The 17341-nt window shown below is 43.7% G+C and overlaps 1 protein-coding gene across 2 annotated transcripts in view; it reads left to right on the forward strand.

Annotated features, from left to right (window-relative positions):
* Window positions 1-5095: 5095 nt before the first annotated feature.
* Window positions 5096-17341, forward strand: part of crtc3 (CREB regulated transcription coactivator 3) — a 107452-nt gene continuing 95206 nt past the window's right edge. For both annotated transcript variants that reach the window (XM_072282130.1, XM_072282131.1), the window contains exon 1: window positions 5096-5951. In XM_072282130.1, the coding sequence (XP_072138231.1) occupies window positions 5733-5951 (219 nt within the window). In that variant the 5' untranslated portion in view covers window positions 5096-5732. The remainder of the gene's footprint in view (window positions 5952-17341) is intronic.

The following is a 17341-nucleotide window of genomic DNA, read 5'->3' on the forward strand; positions in this document are numbered from 1 at the left end:
TCTCTGGTATTGAAGAAGGTTATAATGACATCAGGCAGATGGGGCTCATCAGCCGTGGTTGGCAGCTCATTGAGAAGGAAAACTCTGATCTCAAACCTCTGCTGCCTTGCATGGGGAAGGCTTCAGGAGTAATCCCTGAGGGTAAATCCAGAACTGGGAGTTCTATGTTGAGATCAACACTGACTGGCAACTACTGCGATGCTGCTGGTGCCAAACTGTATTGGTCTCTGCAGTTCCTTTGGACTCATCAGCTGCACGTAGAGGGGGAGCTTGCTGCAAGAGCAACAGTTTGTTCTCCGTATCGTATTGCCCTGGCTTACATACTGCACAACAGCTATCACATAGCATCCTTGGATGACCTTGACTAACTAAGGGCCTCAAAATTACAGAATCTTCGATGAGCCATGATTCTTTCTTTTCTTCCCAGATCTGGATGATGTGATTGTGGATTCACTGGTGAAGGTGTTTGCAGCTGACTTGTAGGAGTTTGGTCGGGAAAGCATTAGCTCCTGAGACCTTGTGGCATGAATACTCATCAGTCAGGACCAGCTACAAGGTTGGCTCAAAGCAGCTGCTTTCAGGTGGTGCTCAAAGCAAAGTTCAAAATAAATTTTTTATCAAAGTATGTACATCCAGTGCCTATAAAAAGTATTTATAAACCCCCCCCCCGCTTTCCACAGGGACCACTCCCTACGCAACTCCCTTGTCCATTCGTTCCTCCTCCCCCCATCCCTTCCCACCGATCTCCCTCCTGGCACGTATCCTTGTAAGCGGAACAAGTGCTACACATGCCCTTACACTTCCTCCCTCACTACCATTCAGGGCCCCAGGCAGTCCTTCCAGGTGAGGCAACACTTCACCTGTGAGTCGGCTGGGGTGATATACTGCATCCAGTGCTCCCGATGCGGCCTTCTATATATTGACGAGACCCGACGCAGGCTGGGAGACCGTTTCACTGAACACCTACGCTCTGTCTGCCAGAGAAAGCAGAATCTCCCAGTGGCCACACATTTTAATTCCACATCCCATTCTCATTCTGATATGTCTATCCATGGCCTCCTCTACTGTCAAGATGAAGCCACACTCAGGTTGGAGGAACAACACCTTATATTCCATCTGGGTAGCCTCCATTCTGATGGCATGAACATTGACTTCTCTAATTTCCGTTAATGCCTCACCTCCCCTTCATACCCCATCCGTTATTAATTTATTTTTTATTATTATTATTTTTTCTCTCTCTCCTTTTTCTCCATCTGTCCCTCTCACTATACTCCTTGCCATCCTCTGGGTTCCCCCCCCCTCCCCCTTTCTTTCTCCCTGGGCCTCTTGTCCCATGATCCTCTCATATCCCTTTTGTCTATCAATTTTCCAGCTCTTAGCTCCATCCCTTCTCCCTCCTGTCTTTTCCTATCATTTCGGATCTCCCCCTCTCCCTCCCACTTTCAAATCTCTTACTATCTCTTCTTTCAGTTAGTCCTGACGAAGGGTCTCGGCCCAAAACATCAACTGTACCTCTTCCTATAGATGCTGCCTGGCCTGCTGTGTTCACCAGCAATTTTTATGTGTGTTGCTTGAAATTCCAGCATCTCCAGATTTCCTCGTTTTTATCTCCCTTGGAAGTTTTCATGTTTTATTGTTTTACAACATTGATTCATAGTGGATTTAATTTGGCTTTTTTGACACTGATCAACTTTTGTGAAAACAGATTTCTACAAAGTGATCTAAATTAATTACAAATATAAAACACAAAATAATTGATTACACAAATATTCACCTCCTTCCAGTGAGTATCTGTAGATGCACCTTTGGCAGCAATTACAGCTTGAGTCTGTGTGGATAGGTCTCTATCAGCTTTGCACATCTGGACAAAGGAATTTTTCCCCATTCTCCTTTACAAAACTGCTCAAGCTCTGTCAGATTGCATGGGGGTCATGAGTGAACAGCCCTTTTCAAGTCTGGCTACAAATTCTCAATTGGATTGAAGTCTGGACTCTGACTTGACCACCCCAGGACATTAACTTTGTTGTTTTTAACCCATTCCCGTGTAGCTTTGGCTTTATGCTTGGGATCATTGTCTTGCTGGAAAACAAATCTTCTTCCAAGTCGCAATTCTCTTGCAGATTGCATTAGATTTTCTCCAGGATTTCCCTGTATTTTGCTGCATTCATTTTACCCCCTACCTTCACAAGCCTTCTAGGGCATGCTGCGTAAAGCATCCCCACAGCATGATGCAGCTACCACTGTGCTTCACGATAGGGGTGGTGTATTTTTGTTGATGTATGGAATTTGGGTTGCGCCAAACGTAGCATTTAGTCTAATGGCTAAAAAGCTCAATTTTGGTTTAATCAGACCATAGAACCTTCTTCCAGCTGACTTCAGAGTCTCCTACAAGCCTCTGGCAAACTCTAGCTGAGATTTCATTGAGTTTTTTCAACAGTGGCTTTCTCTTTGCCACTCTCCCATAAAGCTGTGACTGGTAAAGCACCCGGGCAATAGCTGCTGTATAGGCAAGACTCTTCCATCTCAGCCACTGAAGCTTGGAACTCCTCCAGAGTTGTCATGTGTCACTTGGTGGCCTCCTTCACTAGTCCCCTTCTTGCACGGTCTCTCAGTTTTTGAGGATGTCCTGCTCTAGGCAGATTTACAGCTGTGCCACATTCTTTCCATTTCTTAATGATTGACTTAACTGTACTCCAAGGGATATTCACTGACTTGGAAATTTTCTTGTATCAAACTCCTGACTTGTGCTTTTCAATAATCTTTTCAATGAGTTGCTTAGAGTGTTCTTTGGTCTTCACGGTGTAGTTTTTGCCAGGATACTGACTCACCAGCAGTTCGACCTTCCAGATATGGGTGTATTTTTAACTACAATCAATTGAAACACCTTGACTGGACAGTGATTTCCATTTAACTAATTATGTGTCTTCTGAAACCAACAGTGATGATTTGGTGTGTCATATTAAAGGGAGTGAATACCTATGCAATCAATTATTTTGTGTTTTATATTTGTAAGTAATTTAGATCACTTTGTAGAAATCTGTTTTCACTTTGACACGAAAGAGTCTTTTTCTATTTCCTTTTTCTGTCAAAAATAGCCAAATTAAATACACTGTGATTCAGTGTTGCAAAACAATAAAACATGAAAACTTCTGGGGGGGGGGGTGAATATTTTTTATAGGCACTGTATATGTCACCATACACCTACCCTGAGATTCATTGCATTTATTTGTTTATTTTGTGATACTGTGTGAACAGGCCCTTCCAGCCCAATGAGCTGTGGTGCCCAGCAGCCCACTGACTTAACCCTGGCCTAATCACAGGACAATTTACAATAACTGATTAACCTACTAACTGGTACATCTTTGGACTGTGGGAGGAAACCCACATGGTCACGGGCAGAAAGTATAAACTCCTTACTGACAGCGCCAGAATTGAACCCTCTACTCTAATGCCCCAAGCCGGTAATAGGGTCGCACTGAAGGGACCTGTTAGTCGGGGTCAACCATGGATATTACGTTCTAGCTGTCTATGTGATCCACAAGCCAGGCAAGGAGAGGAAGCTGTTGCCCGTGCAGCAGGCTCCCCCTCTCCACACGGCAGATGCATCTAAAGGAGTGGTATAGACTGATACTGATACAGTTTGGCACCAGTAGAGTTACAGGAGGTGCCAGTCTGCGTTGAACTCGATGCAGGATCGCTGTCGCAACTCCAGCTCCGGATTTTTTCTCTGTTTACTCCCAAAGCCCTCCCCATGAGTGGCTATAGCTGCAAGGCAGCGGAGGTTGGAGGTCAGTTTTCCGTTTCCAGCGTCGTGGTAAGTGCTATATAACCACACATTACAGCAGTGGTGTGCAGAAGTGCAACTCTGAATGCACAACATGTGGGACCCTGCAGTGGATGGGCTGCAGCAGCAGACAACAACACACATCCACTCCGTGGTCACTTCATTAGGCACGGGAGGTATCTAGTCAAGTGGTCACTGAGTGTAAATAAATCTTGTTATAATAAGGAAAAGCAATAACAAAATAGTGTTCATGGGTTCATGAGCATTTCAGAAGTCTGATCAGCTGAGTTTCCAAGTCATTCTGACCAAACAGATCTTGACTGTCCTTGAGCCTCTCTGGAGATCAAATTATGGCGACTTCAGGGAAGCCCATAGACTGTAGACAGACTGCTGTTCCTGTAATCTGGAAGTTGACTATTTCTTCTTCTGCCTAAGCCCATCGACAGCAGCTTGCCAGAGTCTGTCCTGGGCCGATAGGAGACTGATCAGCCCTGTGGCTTCCACTTTCACCATATGACTTCATTCATCTTCGAGGTGAAGCCCCCTCCTCTCCCAGGTATGCACTCTTTGGAGCTTCTGTAGCTCTGGGTTTTTACAGGATGGGTTTGCTAGCCCTTTACCCAACATTCCTCCTTTTGCGGCCGGGCTTAAGACCATCCACAGCGGAGCTGGGTTAACCACTTGCCTGTGAGATATTAACCCCGATTTCAATGGCATGCAGTGTCTTCCTTTGAAGCAATACCTTCATTTTAAAATTCTCACATTAAGAATATCTGCCTTTCCATAACCCTGTGACCTTCTCTCACCTTGCAAAGCTCAGATTTCTGTTCCCGTGATTGTTTTCAAATGTAATTACTCCATCATTGCCAACCATGTCGTCAGTCCCCAAAGCCCTAAGGGGTGGAATCCCCAGCCTCAGTGTCTCCACGTCCCTTTCCTGTTTTCAGATACTCTTAAACACCAACTTTTTTGACCAATCTCTTGTTCTTTTGCCCAACTTGCCTGACATCAGCTTGGATCAATTTTGTTTCATGGTGCCCTGGGGTAAACATCTGAATGTGTGATGTAAATGCAATTGCAATTATTCGTCAAATAAAGAACTTTTTCCTCATATTGAAGCTTATGATTTCATATGATTTTCCTTGATATAAAGTTTTGAGGTTAGCATATGTTAAATTTGTTGTTTTGTATCATCTGAAAAATGCCCATCTCATCCATTAGAGGAGGGGATAAAGACAGCCCAATGAGTTCAGTCCATCCTTCGTATAATTTGTTCTGTCAGCTACCCTCTTGTCTCCTCTAGTGGCGAAGTTGAGAAGGAACATTCAATTTACCTCCTCTCATTTTGTTTTTCTTCCCTTTCTCCGTGTGTGTCTGAGTGTTTTGGCGATGCCAGGAGACCCAGGGCTGGTATTTGGAGGATAGAAGACGGCGAGTCTTACCGAGGGAACAGTGCCTCAATAGACAAGGAGCTGACTGTATTGAATGCCACTCACCCAGCTGTTGAAGGAAGACAACCGTATTTTTTCCAGTGGAGAAGAGGTGCCCTCTGAGCGGCAAGCCTGCTGAATACTGCTGCAGGATGGTTGTGTGTTGCTACTGTGACCGCAGCTGGGCTTCGGGTTGATTTTGGCGATCAGATTTTAGTTTTAGGGAGATTTTGGGGAGTATTTTAGGGGCACCTTTAGATGTTAAGGCTGGCTGTGAACGCAGAGTTGAGTGTTTTTGGCGTCAAGGGGCAAGGTTAGGCAGCATTTGGGGATAAGTTTTTTGTTTTCGCGTATTTTGAAGAGACTGGGTATTTTGGGCAGTTATTGGTTATTACGGAGTATTGGGTCAGGTTTTAGTGTTTTATTTGAAGTGGGTGGTATTATTTCAGGAGAAGTTTTGTTGATCAGTGTTATTTAGTGAGGAGATTCACCGCGGACTCACCCTTGCTGCTCCGAAAATGGCGGGGAGTAGCTGCAGTCCCGGGCCCGGCGCCGGAGGCTCGTCGGGCGGCTCGGCGTCGGCCTCCAGTCCCGGGCCCGGGCCTGGCCCTTCCAGTGGCGGCTCGACCGCCTCCAACCCCCGTAAGTTCAGCGAGAAGATCGCGCTGCACAACCAGAAACAGGCCGAGGAGACGGCTGCCTTTGAGGAGGTGATGAAGGATCTCAGCGTATCGCGGGTAAGTGGCATCAGGAAGCGCAGCCCTGCCGGGCGCCGCAATCACGAGAGCGCCAGGTTTCGCGGCCTGTGCAGCTTAGCAAAACACAGCTAAATTAATCCACCATCGGTAATATCAGGCGAATATAACTCTTCCGTGAATACTTTATAGAATAATTTACGGCAAATGTTGATATCAGTTCTAATTACAAATATTATGGTTTTGAATGTGATAACGTTGTCAAAGGTATTAAAGTTAAAACAGCTGAAGTACAACCAAAATTTTTGAAGTGTATTTAACTAAATAGATGTGGAATTTTTTTTATTGGCTGTAACTGAAGAAGTAACAGATTCCTAATGAAACGTTTCATTATGTTCCTGTTGTGTTTGGATTGTCTTCTCTGGTTTTGGTTCTGTCGATTCTCCTGTATTGTCCAGGTTTCCTTTGCAGACCAGTTCCCTGTCTGGCCAGTGGCCGCAGGCTCGCTGACCCTAGGACTCAGCGATGGCCTCGCGTCAGACCTGATCCTTGATTCAGTGATTTGGCCTCCGGCCTTCGGGTCCAAAAGAGGTTCACAACCCCTGAGTGAAGAAATTCCTCATCACTGACCTAAACAGCTACCCCATTATCCCAAGTGTGTTCCTACTCCGAGTCCAACCTGTCTACACTGAGGAATAGCTCCTTTGCCTTTGTCTGGTTAATCCTCAAAAACCATATATCTGCCCATTTGGTTAGTTGATTCTTGTGGAATTTGGACTTAAGTGTAGTGACTTTGGCTAAAGTGTTTGATGATGGCACCAATATTGGCAGTGTGTTTGATGGGGAGGATAAACTTCTCGGTCAGGAAGACATTACGGGCTGGTTGTGTGCAAACACCATTGGCAACGGGAAGACAATCTGGACATTGTCTGGAATGGAGAACTTCAGCTGTGAGGAGAGATCTGATTGGAAGGGTTTATTTTCTGTGGCCCTGCGAAGGCTGAGGAGGTTTCTGCTTGTGGTGTGCAAAATTATAAAGGGCATAGATGGGGTAAAAAAATGAGAAACTTTTCCCCTTAGTAAAATTATTTCTGGCCCGCTGTTGGTCAGGGTCAACCATGGATGTTTCATCCTGGCTGTCGACATGATGCACAAGCCAGTGTAGTATGATACGGTGAGCAAGTTGTTGCCCATACAGCAGGCTCCCATTCTCCACACAGTTGATGAATCAAAAGGAACAGCTGAGACCAATATAGTTTGATACCAGCAGCATCGCAGGAGTTGCCAGTCAGGGTTGAACTCAACATCGGACTGCCAGCTCTGGACTTTTCTTCGGAATTTATTCCCAAAGCCTCCCCCGTGAATGGGAATAGCTGCAAGGCAGCAGAGGTTTGCGATCAGGGTTTTCCTTTCCCTAGATGAGCTGCCAGTGTCTGCTGATGAGTTCCATCTGCCCGAAGTAACATGTTTAAAGGTGCCAGTAACCCAGCTTTGCCCCTTCTGTCAGTAAAAATGGTTCCTCCGGGCTTAGTAGCTAAGTCACATGTGAAGGCCAGGAGCTGGATTTAGTTGTCAAGGCTACTTGAGATGCATGCCATTGGGAGCATTTAATAGGTAGTGTGAGCTTGTCACCACTAACCTCCGCCGCCTCCCCAGCTATCACAGCCTTAATGAACCAAAATTATCTCTAACTGGAAATCAAAGGTTTAAGATTAGGGGTGGGCGATTTACAGAGAACTTGAGGATGAAATTTTTATTGCAGATGGTGGTTGAAATCTGGAAGGCATTGCCTGAGAAGGTGAGGAGACAGGTTCTCTCGCAATTTAGTATTTAGATGTGCACTTTAAATGCCAAGTGGACCAAGTGCTGAGAGACTACAGATGTGGGGATCTGGAACAAAAAAACAACTTGTGGAAGAACTCTGTGGGTCAGGCAGCATCTGCGGAGGGAAATGAACTTTCAGTGTTTCAAGCTGAGAACCTTCATCGAGACAGAAAGAGCAGAGGAGAGAAGTGCAGTATAGAGTCGAGGGCAAGGGTTGGAGCAAGAGCTAGCAGGTGACAGGTGATCCAGGTGAGTAGGGGTGATGGCAGACTGAAAAAGGAAAAGTGGAGATGGTGAAAGAGGCCGGGAGATGGAGGCAGCAAAGGGCTGCAGGTACTGAAATCTGATGGGAAAGGAAGGTGGAGCATGGAACAAAGTAGGGGAGGTGGGGTGGTAGATGGCAACAGTGGAGGTGGGGTGGTGGTTGGAGGGGACCTGATGGGACAAGTAGGTGGATGATATGCAGATGGCGTGCGTAGAACAAGGAATGAAACTGGGTGACGGTGTTGGAGAGGAAGGTGCTTTGTGTGTGTGAGAGAGAAGGAAAAATGTGTGAGTGAGAGGAGGAGAAACTGGGTAGATCAGGATGACAGAAAATGGACGGGGGAAGCAGGTGCTCTGAAATTGGTCTATTATGTCTCATGATTTTGTGCCATCTGCAAATATGGACATTTAGGAAAATCTCACTGCTACTCTGTCTCTTGTTATTTAGCCAATTTTCTCTTCATGCTGTGGTAGGTCCTCTTTCCATAAGCTTCAGTCGTGCTTTCGAACTGATATTTTACCACCTTGTACATATGGGAGTCCATATCTACCACATCTACTGCATCTGTTCTGTTTGCTCACTAGGAGAGCTCCAAAATCTTACTTAAATTTACCTTTTACAAATCGGTATTGGCTTTCTAGAAGTAATGTGCCCTTCCCTAATTGGTTATTGGTCCTGTCCTGATTACTATTTCTGAATCTTTATCCACCACTGAGATTAAATAGACTGATCAATCATTACCGGCTTCGAGGGTGTACAAATATTGACTCACTTTCAGGGACTCCATAACTCATGTTTTCAGTTCAGTTAATCCATTCATCTATCCATCTATCTGGTTATTAATAATTGGTTATTTGATTAATGAACTGATTATCTATTTGCACAGTTTGTCGTCTTTTGCACATTGGTTGTTTGTCAATCTTTGTTTTTTCATTGATTCTATTGTATTTCTACTGTGAATGTCTGCAAGAAAATGAATCTCAGGATTGTATATGGTGACATAGTCATATTTTGATAATAAATTTACTTTGAAGTTTGCACGATTATAGCCAGAGACTCTGCATCCTTCAGCAACTTCCAGTGAATCTAATCTACCCCAGGTGATTTATCCACTTTAAGTACAGTGATCTTTTCTTCAACCTCCTCTTTATCAAATTTTTGCCTGCCCGGAATTTTCTTTACTATTTTGCTGATGCTTCCTTGAGCCTTGGCCTGCTCTGACAAGTAATTTCCTTTTTATGTCTGATCAACCTCCCTACTGCGACAGCAATTCTTTATTTTATTTATCTGGAGATAATGCAGAACAGGCCCTTCTGACCCAGCAACCCCTGACTTAACTCTAGCCTACTCACGGGACAATTAACCTACTAACTGGTACGTTTTTGGATTTTGGGAGGAAACAGGAGCACTCGGAGGAAACTAATGCAGTCACAGGGAGAACGTACGGACTCCGTACGGTGCCGGAATTGAACTCTTAACTCCGACACCCTGAGCTGTAATAGTGTCGTGCTAACAACTATACTACCATATCCTATTAATATGCCAATAGGAATTCCTTGCATTCCCTTTTTAAATTGAGATCCAGTCATTTTTCATCCTCTTTTTTCGCCTCTCCACTATCCTTTTTTTAACCTCCCCTCTGACGTTTCGCTAATCAGCCTGGTCCTCATTTGTGGTTGCAGCCTGACTCTTTATCTGCTCTGTTCTGTTCCCTATTTATTCATCCTTGAAGTTCTGGCTTTAACTTCCCTGCCCTACATGGGAATGTACCTGGGGAACAGTAGAAACATCTCCACTTCAATAGCCTCCCTTTGTTCAGTGATGGCTCTGCCTGCCAAGCACTGCTTCCAATTTCCCCAGGCCAGATTTGTTCTCATCCAGCCGGAGTTGGCTTGACTCCAGTTGACTATTTTTTTACTGTGCAGAGATCCAAGTCCCTTTCCATAGCTGCAGTAAACTTCACAATTATTCAACTGCTGGAATCAGGTTGGGGCACCAGAGTTTCGAGTTCAATTCTGGCATCCTCTGTAAGGAGTCTCTACATCCTCCCTGTGGAACGCGTGGGTTTTCTCTGGGCACTCTGGTTTCCTCCTAATGTACTAGTTAGTAGATCAATTGGTCATTGTAAATTGTGCTGTGATTAGGCTAGGTTTAAATCGGGGGCTGCTGGGTGGTGCAGCTCAAAGGGCCAGATGGGTCTATTCTGCTGTATCTCAATAAATAAATAAGTATCGGTGGACTGGTTAGTTGGAGACAAAAGTGGCAAATGGAATTCAATCTGACGAAGTGCAAGGCGATAAACAAGACAAAGAAGTGGCTGATGAACTGGTTGGATAGTGGCTAACTTGGTTGAGAAGGATACTTGCATTTATTGGATAAGGGTAGAAAGATTTAAAGATCCTTAAATCTTGTTTTTTTTTAAAGATTAGCTTTATTTGTCACATTACATCAAAACTGGAACACACAATGAAATGCATTTTTTGCGCCAACGACCAACTCAGTCCGAGGATGTGCTGTGGGCAGGCCAGAAGTGTTGCCCTGCTTCCAGCGCCAACGTGGCATACCCACAGCTTGCTGACCTTAACCTGTACAGTATGACATTAGAACATGGGAGAAAACCAGAGCAGCTGGAGGAAGCCCGTGCAGTTAACTCTCTACAGACAGAGTGGAGGAGGAGCGAAGTTGTGTGCAGGGCTGCAAGAAAGACGTGTTGAGCCATAGCTGGAAAATTAAATATCCTGGTTTCCACACAAAAGATCTGAGCACATCGACAGGGAATGCTGTCACAGGAAAGCAGCATCTATCATCAAGAACCCACACCAATGAGTTCAGGAGCAGTTGTTACCCCTGAACCAGCATGGGTAACTTCACACACCCCGTCACTGAACTATCCCCACAACCTATGGACTCACATTCTACAACATGTTCTCAATATTTATTTTGATTGATTTATTTATTTATTTATTTCATTTTGTATGTTTGTTATCTTTGCACATTGGTTGTTTGCCCGTGTGGTCTTTCTTGATTCTATTGTGTTTCTTGTATTTACCGTAAATGCTTGCAAGAAAATGATTTTTTTTTATCAAAGTACATGTATGTCAACATTGTTTTTATTTATATATATATATATATAAAAAAATATGCACTTTGATAATAAATTTACTTTGAACCTAGATTGCATAGGAGCTTGCAGAGGAAAAAAGTTGGCAGGTTTGGAGGGCAGTAGTAATAAGGAGAGATTTTCTCCAATGTTAAACAATGACTTTGTTTAAAAGTCATTTGCACAGGTACTTGGATAGGAAGGATTACAGGGAAGTGGGCAAATGTTCGCAAATGGGGTTTTGCCGAAGTTCCTGTTTCTGATTCTGTGTCTCTGTGCAAGTTGTCTCTCTAAAGCAATGGAGACGGGGTAAATTTAATTGTGGAGAATAAAACAATGGGAGTCCTGGTGTTATTTTTACCTGGGGTTTGAGGTCTGTCTGTGTGTGGTTGGTGGGGTGGGAGGGAGGGAGGAAAAGAGCTTGTTTTTGCAGTTCCTGTTTCATTGCTTGTTGTGTTCTCCGTTCTGCCGAGCCTTGTGGGCATATTATGTTGGTGCAAATATGGAGATACGTCCCTGGGTGTGATGCAGATGACGCATTTCACTGTATGTTTTGATGTAGTTGTGATAGATACATGAATTTGATTGTTAGTTTCATGCATCGGAGACTTTGATAGATAGATAGATATACTTTATTAATCCCGAGGGAAATTTGTTCATCGGGATGCTGCAACAGTGGGGTGAGTGGAGAGGATGGACCAGATCAAGTACGGTCCAGCATGTTATCTCTGATTATCTCTGTTATCTCAACATCAACAAACGTTGCCTGAGCTGTTCAATTTTACCAGCATCTGTGGTGATTTCCCCCTTTGTGGTTGTGTGATGTGGTGTTGTAATTCAACATTACATCAAAAAACTGGGAAGACATTGGACTCAATAGAAGCTCCTGGAGGAGATCTGTTCAAGAAGGAGACACGCTACATGAGAGCGACCTCCTCTGTGCCACAGAGAACAAGCAGCAGCTGCAAGAGGAGAGACCGAACAACTTCAAGACCCAACCACTAACCACAGCCACCACTGACTCTTACCCACACCGCCCAGAATCTGTGGATCCCAGATCGGCCTCTGCAGCCACCCGAGGGCCCACCAAGAGACCCCCGAAAGAGACCCTCTTACTCGCCTTGAGTGATGGCACTCGGTCGTGGGGACACTAACTGCTGTTTAGTAAACACTGAACTTTATATATGTTTTACAGGATGGTGTTTCACGTTCTTAGAAAACCCTCAGTACTGCGCTTTTCAGAACACAAAGCTGTGTTATCCACACATGCTTCAAACCATGCAAGTTGTAAAAGATTTTATTTACTTTTTCACATATATTCTGTCAGATCTAATTTTATTTCATATCTCAATTTTCTGAGTATTAATCTGTGAATCTGCAAGCATGAATTTTATTTATTTAGCGATACTTCATGGTAACAGGCTCTTCCGGCCCGACGTGTGTGCAGCATCCAATTATACCCATGTGACTAAATTAACCTACTAACCTGTACGTCTGTGGAATGTGGGAGAAATTTTCTGTGTGGTGAACTGACAGTTAGAAAGCAGCTCTGGATGTATTGTTCTTCTGCTGAATAAGTCCCCAGAAGTAATGTTTGCTCTTTGATCTTCTGCCAAATATTAAATAGGCTAAATCATCTTGCAGCTTTCTCGGGGAAGGCTAACCTCACTCACTCACAGCACAAACCCTGCCAACCCAAATTTATGGTGTAGTCTGCCAGCAAATTCACTCACCTGTGACCACATCAAATCTGGATGATGGTTGAAGAGATTTCCTGCCTTTGATTCTGTGAGTTCATTTGCATATGAGATTCTGCACACTCCCATTTATTCTCATTGATGAGGCTGGGTTTTATGCAATTCTACTTGGAAACACCGGTCTTTATTTTTGTTGTAGTTTTTCAACTGGGCCGATGTGCACCTGTGATGCAGACTTTTATGGACATGGTGCAATCCAGGCATGGCAGGGATGGAGCAAGAATAAATCACAGATGTTTTTTGCTGATAATCTTACCCCGACCACCTCCCCCCCCAAGTAATGGCACAGTAGTTTAGCAATTAGTGTATTGTGACCCAGGTTCAATTCCCACCATTGTCTGTAAGGGACTTCTGTACCTTCTCGTGACTTCACTTTCCAGGTGCTCCACTTTCCTCCCACATTCCAAAGGCATATGAAATAGTTGGTTAATTGATCACATTTGGTGTAATTGGGCTGCACAGGTTCATCGGGTCAGAAGGACCTGGCACATGACAAGACAGGCCAAAGCCAGCATGGTTTCCTGAAAGGAAAATCCTGCCTGACAGACCTGAAATTTTTTGAGGAAATTACAAACAGGATAGACAAAGGAGATGCAGTAGATGTGGTGTACTTGGATTTTCAGAAGGCCTTTGACAAGGTGCTGCTAAGCAAGATAAGAGCCCACGGAATTACAGGGAAGTTACTTGCATGGGTGGAGCATTGGCTGATCGGCAGAAAACAGAGAGTGGAAATAAAGGATCCTATTCTGGCTGGCTGCCGGTTACCAGTGGAGTTCCTCAGGGACCGCTGCTTTTTATGATATATGTCCATGATTTGGACTATGAAGGACTTAGATAGTTTAGGGGAATGGGCAAAAAAGTGGCAAGTGAAATACAATGTTGGAAAGTGTATGGTCATGCACTTTGGTGGAAGAAATAAATGGACAGACTACGAGGGGTGATTGATAAGTTTGTGGCCTAAGGTAGAAGGAGTCAATTTTAGAAGACCTGGCACACTTATTTTTCAACATAGTCCCCTCCTACATTTACACACTTAGTCCAGCGGTCGTGGAGCATAGGGATCCCTTCTTTGTAGAAGTCGGTGTCTTGGACCTCCAGAAAGTGGTCCACAGCAGGGGTGATTGATACATTCGTGGCCTAAGGTAGAAGGAGATGAGTTATTAACTTCAAACTTTCTGCATAATCACTCTAAAGAGTTGAACTGCACATGCAAGTACCAAGAGCTGTATAACTCATCTCCTTCCACCTTAGGCCACGAACTTGTCAATCACCCCTTGTATTATTGAGATGGAGAGGGAATTCAAAATGCAGAGGTGCAAAGGGACTTGGGAGTCCTTGTGCAGAATGCCCTAAAGGTTAACCTCCAGGTTGAGTTGGTGGTGAAGAAGGCGAGTGCAATGTTGGCAATCATTTTTAGAGGTTAGAATATAAGAGCAGGGATGTGATGTTGAGGCTCTATAAGGCACTTGTGAGACCACACTTGGAGTATTGTGTGCAGTTTTGGGCTTCTTATCTTAGAAAAGATATACTGACATTGGAGAGGATTCAGAGAAGATTCACCAGAATGATTCAGGAATGAAAGGGTTTCTGTATGAGGAACATCTGGCAGCTCTTGGGCTGTATTCCCTGGAGTTCAGGAGAATGAGGGGGGATCTCATAGAAACATTCCGAATGTTAAAAGGTCTGAACAGATCAGATATGGCAAAGCTATTTCTCATGGTAGGGGAGTCTAGGACAAGCGGACACAACTTCAGGATTGAAGGACATCCATTTTGAACAGAGATGCGGAGAAATTTTTTTAGTCAGAGGGTGGTAAATCTGTGGAATTTGTTGCCACGAGCGGCTGTGGAAGCCAAGTCATTGGGTGTATTTAAGGCAGAGATAGATAGTTTCCTGATTAGCCAGGGCATCAAAGAGTATGGGGAGAAGGCAGGGGAGTGGGGATGACTGGAAGAATTGGATCAGCCCATGATTGAGTGGCAGAGCAGACTCGATGGGTCAAATGGCCTACTTCTGCTCCTGTATCTTATGGTTTTTGTTGTATCTTTCTTTGGGAGAAAAGAAAACCCCAGGGAAAATGTGTTTTTTGGAAGTTTACTGTCTGGCATGTGAGAGAACTGACTCCCCAAAGGAGCTGACTGAGTATAATTAGGGTTTCAGCACTGGTGATGTTGCCCTGGGAAAGGCCACTGATACTGGTTCACTTCTCCTGCTAGTGAAGAGACAGTGTTAGTGGTGTATCTCCATTACCCTCAAATACCTGCTGTAGGTGTTCCAAGTCTCAGGCATATCAGACAGCAGGGAGCATTGATGCCTGAAAGATCATGAGTTTTGATCTAGGTTCAGGCAGGAACAGAGCACAGGGATCTGCTCTAGGACCTCTGCTCTTTGTGATGTTTATAAATGACTTGGATGAGGAAGTGGAAAGGTTGGGTAGTATGTTTGGAAATGAGACGAAGCTTGGTGGTGGTGTTGATAGTGTAGAAGGTTGTCATAGGTTCTGGCAGGGTATAGACAGGATGCAGAGCTGGGTGAGAAGAGGCAGGTGGTGCACACACATTGGGCCGGAAGGGCCTATTGCTGTGAATTATCTCCAAATAAATAAAATTCAAGCTTGCAGGTTCACAGATCAATACTTAAAAAATTGAAATACAAAATAAAATTAGATCTGACAGAATTTATGTGAAAAAGTAGATAAAGTCTGTTGCGACTTTCAGTGAAGAGATTAACTTTGAAAGGTCAAGTTTGAAGGTAGAGTTATAGAGTTAATGGAGAATTCTTAGCAGTTGGAGGAAAGAGACAGATCCCTCAAATTTGCTATGAAAGTTGATAGGATTGTTTTTTCAAAAATTATTTTTTTTTATTTATTACAAACAAAAAAAAATACAGCACATTCACAAAAACCACAACCATAACAAAATCAAATTAAATATTGAGCAGCAAAAGGGAGAAAAATATAAAGGCAAAAGTAAACGTGCCCAGCAGAGGTGCACCGCACCAAAAAACCTCAGTCCTCACTCCGTAAGAAAGTCCAATACAGGGCCCCATATCCTTTCAAAGATGTCCCCTCTGTCCTCATTACATAGTCTCAGCCTCTCCAAATGTAAAGTATTTGCCAGTTCTCTCAGCCACAGATCGTACGTAGGCACAGAGTCCATTTTCCGCATTTGCAGGATTAACTTCTTAGCAACCGCCATTCCAAATAATACAGCCATTTTTTCATACGTATTGGCTGAAGTTAGGGAGCTTGTTGCTCCAAGGATGGCTATGAGCGGGTTTGGTTCCCACCGCTTCCCAAAAGCCTCAGAGAAACAGTGAAAAATACTTTTCCAGTATGCTTACAACATGACCAGAATGAATGTGACATGTTACTGTTCACAGATTTACATCTGTTATAAACTGGTGAAACATCAGGGTAGAAACTGTGCAACTTTTTCTTTGGAATAATGGAGTCTATGTATTGTTTTAAACTGTATAAGTCTGTGTCTGATGTTGACCGAACAATCATGTATACTCTTTAAACAATCATCCCAGGCCACCTCTGTCAGTTCTATACACAATTCATCCACCCATGCCTGTTTAAGACCTGCAGTATTCACCGGAGCTCCATTATGTAGGATCTGATAAAAATAGGATACCGCACCACGAGTAACAGGATCAAATTTATTTATTGCCTCCAGGGACTCACGTTTGTCTAAAACTTTGAAATTAGGTATATATTTCCTAACATAATCTCGAATTTGTAAATATCTAAAGAAACTAGATGTAGGGATATTGTAAACTGCTTGTAACTGCGCAAATGAGGCAAAGTTTCCATTAATATATTGGTCATCTACACTACAGATGCCTCTCTGTTTCCAGGTAGAAAAAACAGTATCATTCAGGCCAGGCAAAAAGGAATGATTGTCACAAATCGGAGTGCCAGTATAAGTTTTTGGGGCCTTAATGTGTAGTTGAATCTGCTTCCAAATTCTTATAGTGCTGCCAACCACGAAGCTGTTAATAAAATGTGACTTATTAACTGCAGTGGGGCCTATTAAGGAGAGCTGGTAAGGAAGTCTTCTTACAAAGCATTCGCTCTATGAGTAACCATGCTGGGCATGAGTCTGAGGTAGAGGGTGGGCCTTTTTTCCACCATGCAAGGATGGATAGGTGGGCAGCCCAGTAATACATTTTAATGTTCGGTAGGGCAAAACCACCTGCTTCCTTGGGCTTTGACAAGTGATTTTTAGTAATTCTAATGGCTTTATACAGTAATTCCAAATGAAGGGTATAATAATTGAATCCAATTGCTTAAAATATGACAGAGGAATAAAACATGGAATTGACTGGAAACGATGAAGAAATCGTGGCAGTACAATCATCTTGATTGCGTTAACCCTCCCCACCAAAGAAATTGGAAGGGTTTTCCAAAAGTCAATATTGCATTTAACCTGCTCAACTTTGTTTCGCCAATTCACTTGCAAAAGGTCATCTGGATTTTTTG

This window comes from Mobula birostris, chromosome 18, assembly GCF_030028105.1.
Source record: "Mobula birostris isolate sMobBir1 chromosome 18, sMobBir1.hap1, whole genome shotgun sequence".
Classification (NCBI taxonomy): Eukaryota; Metazoa; Chordata; class Chondrichthyes; order Myliobatiformes; family Myliobatidae; genus Mobula; species Mobula birostris.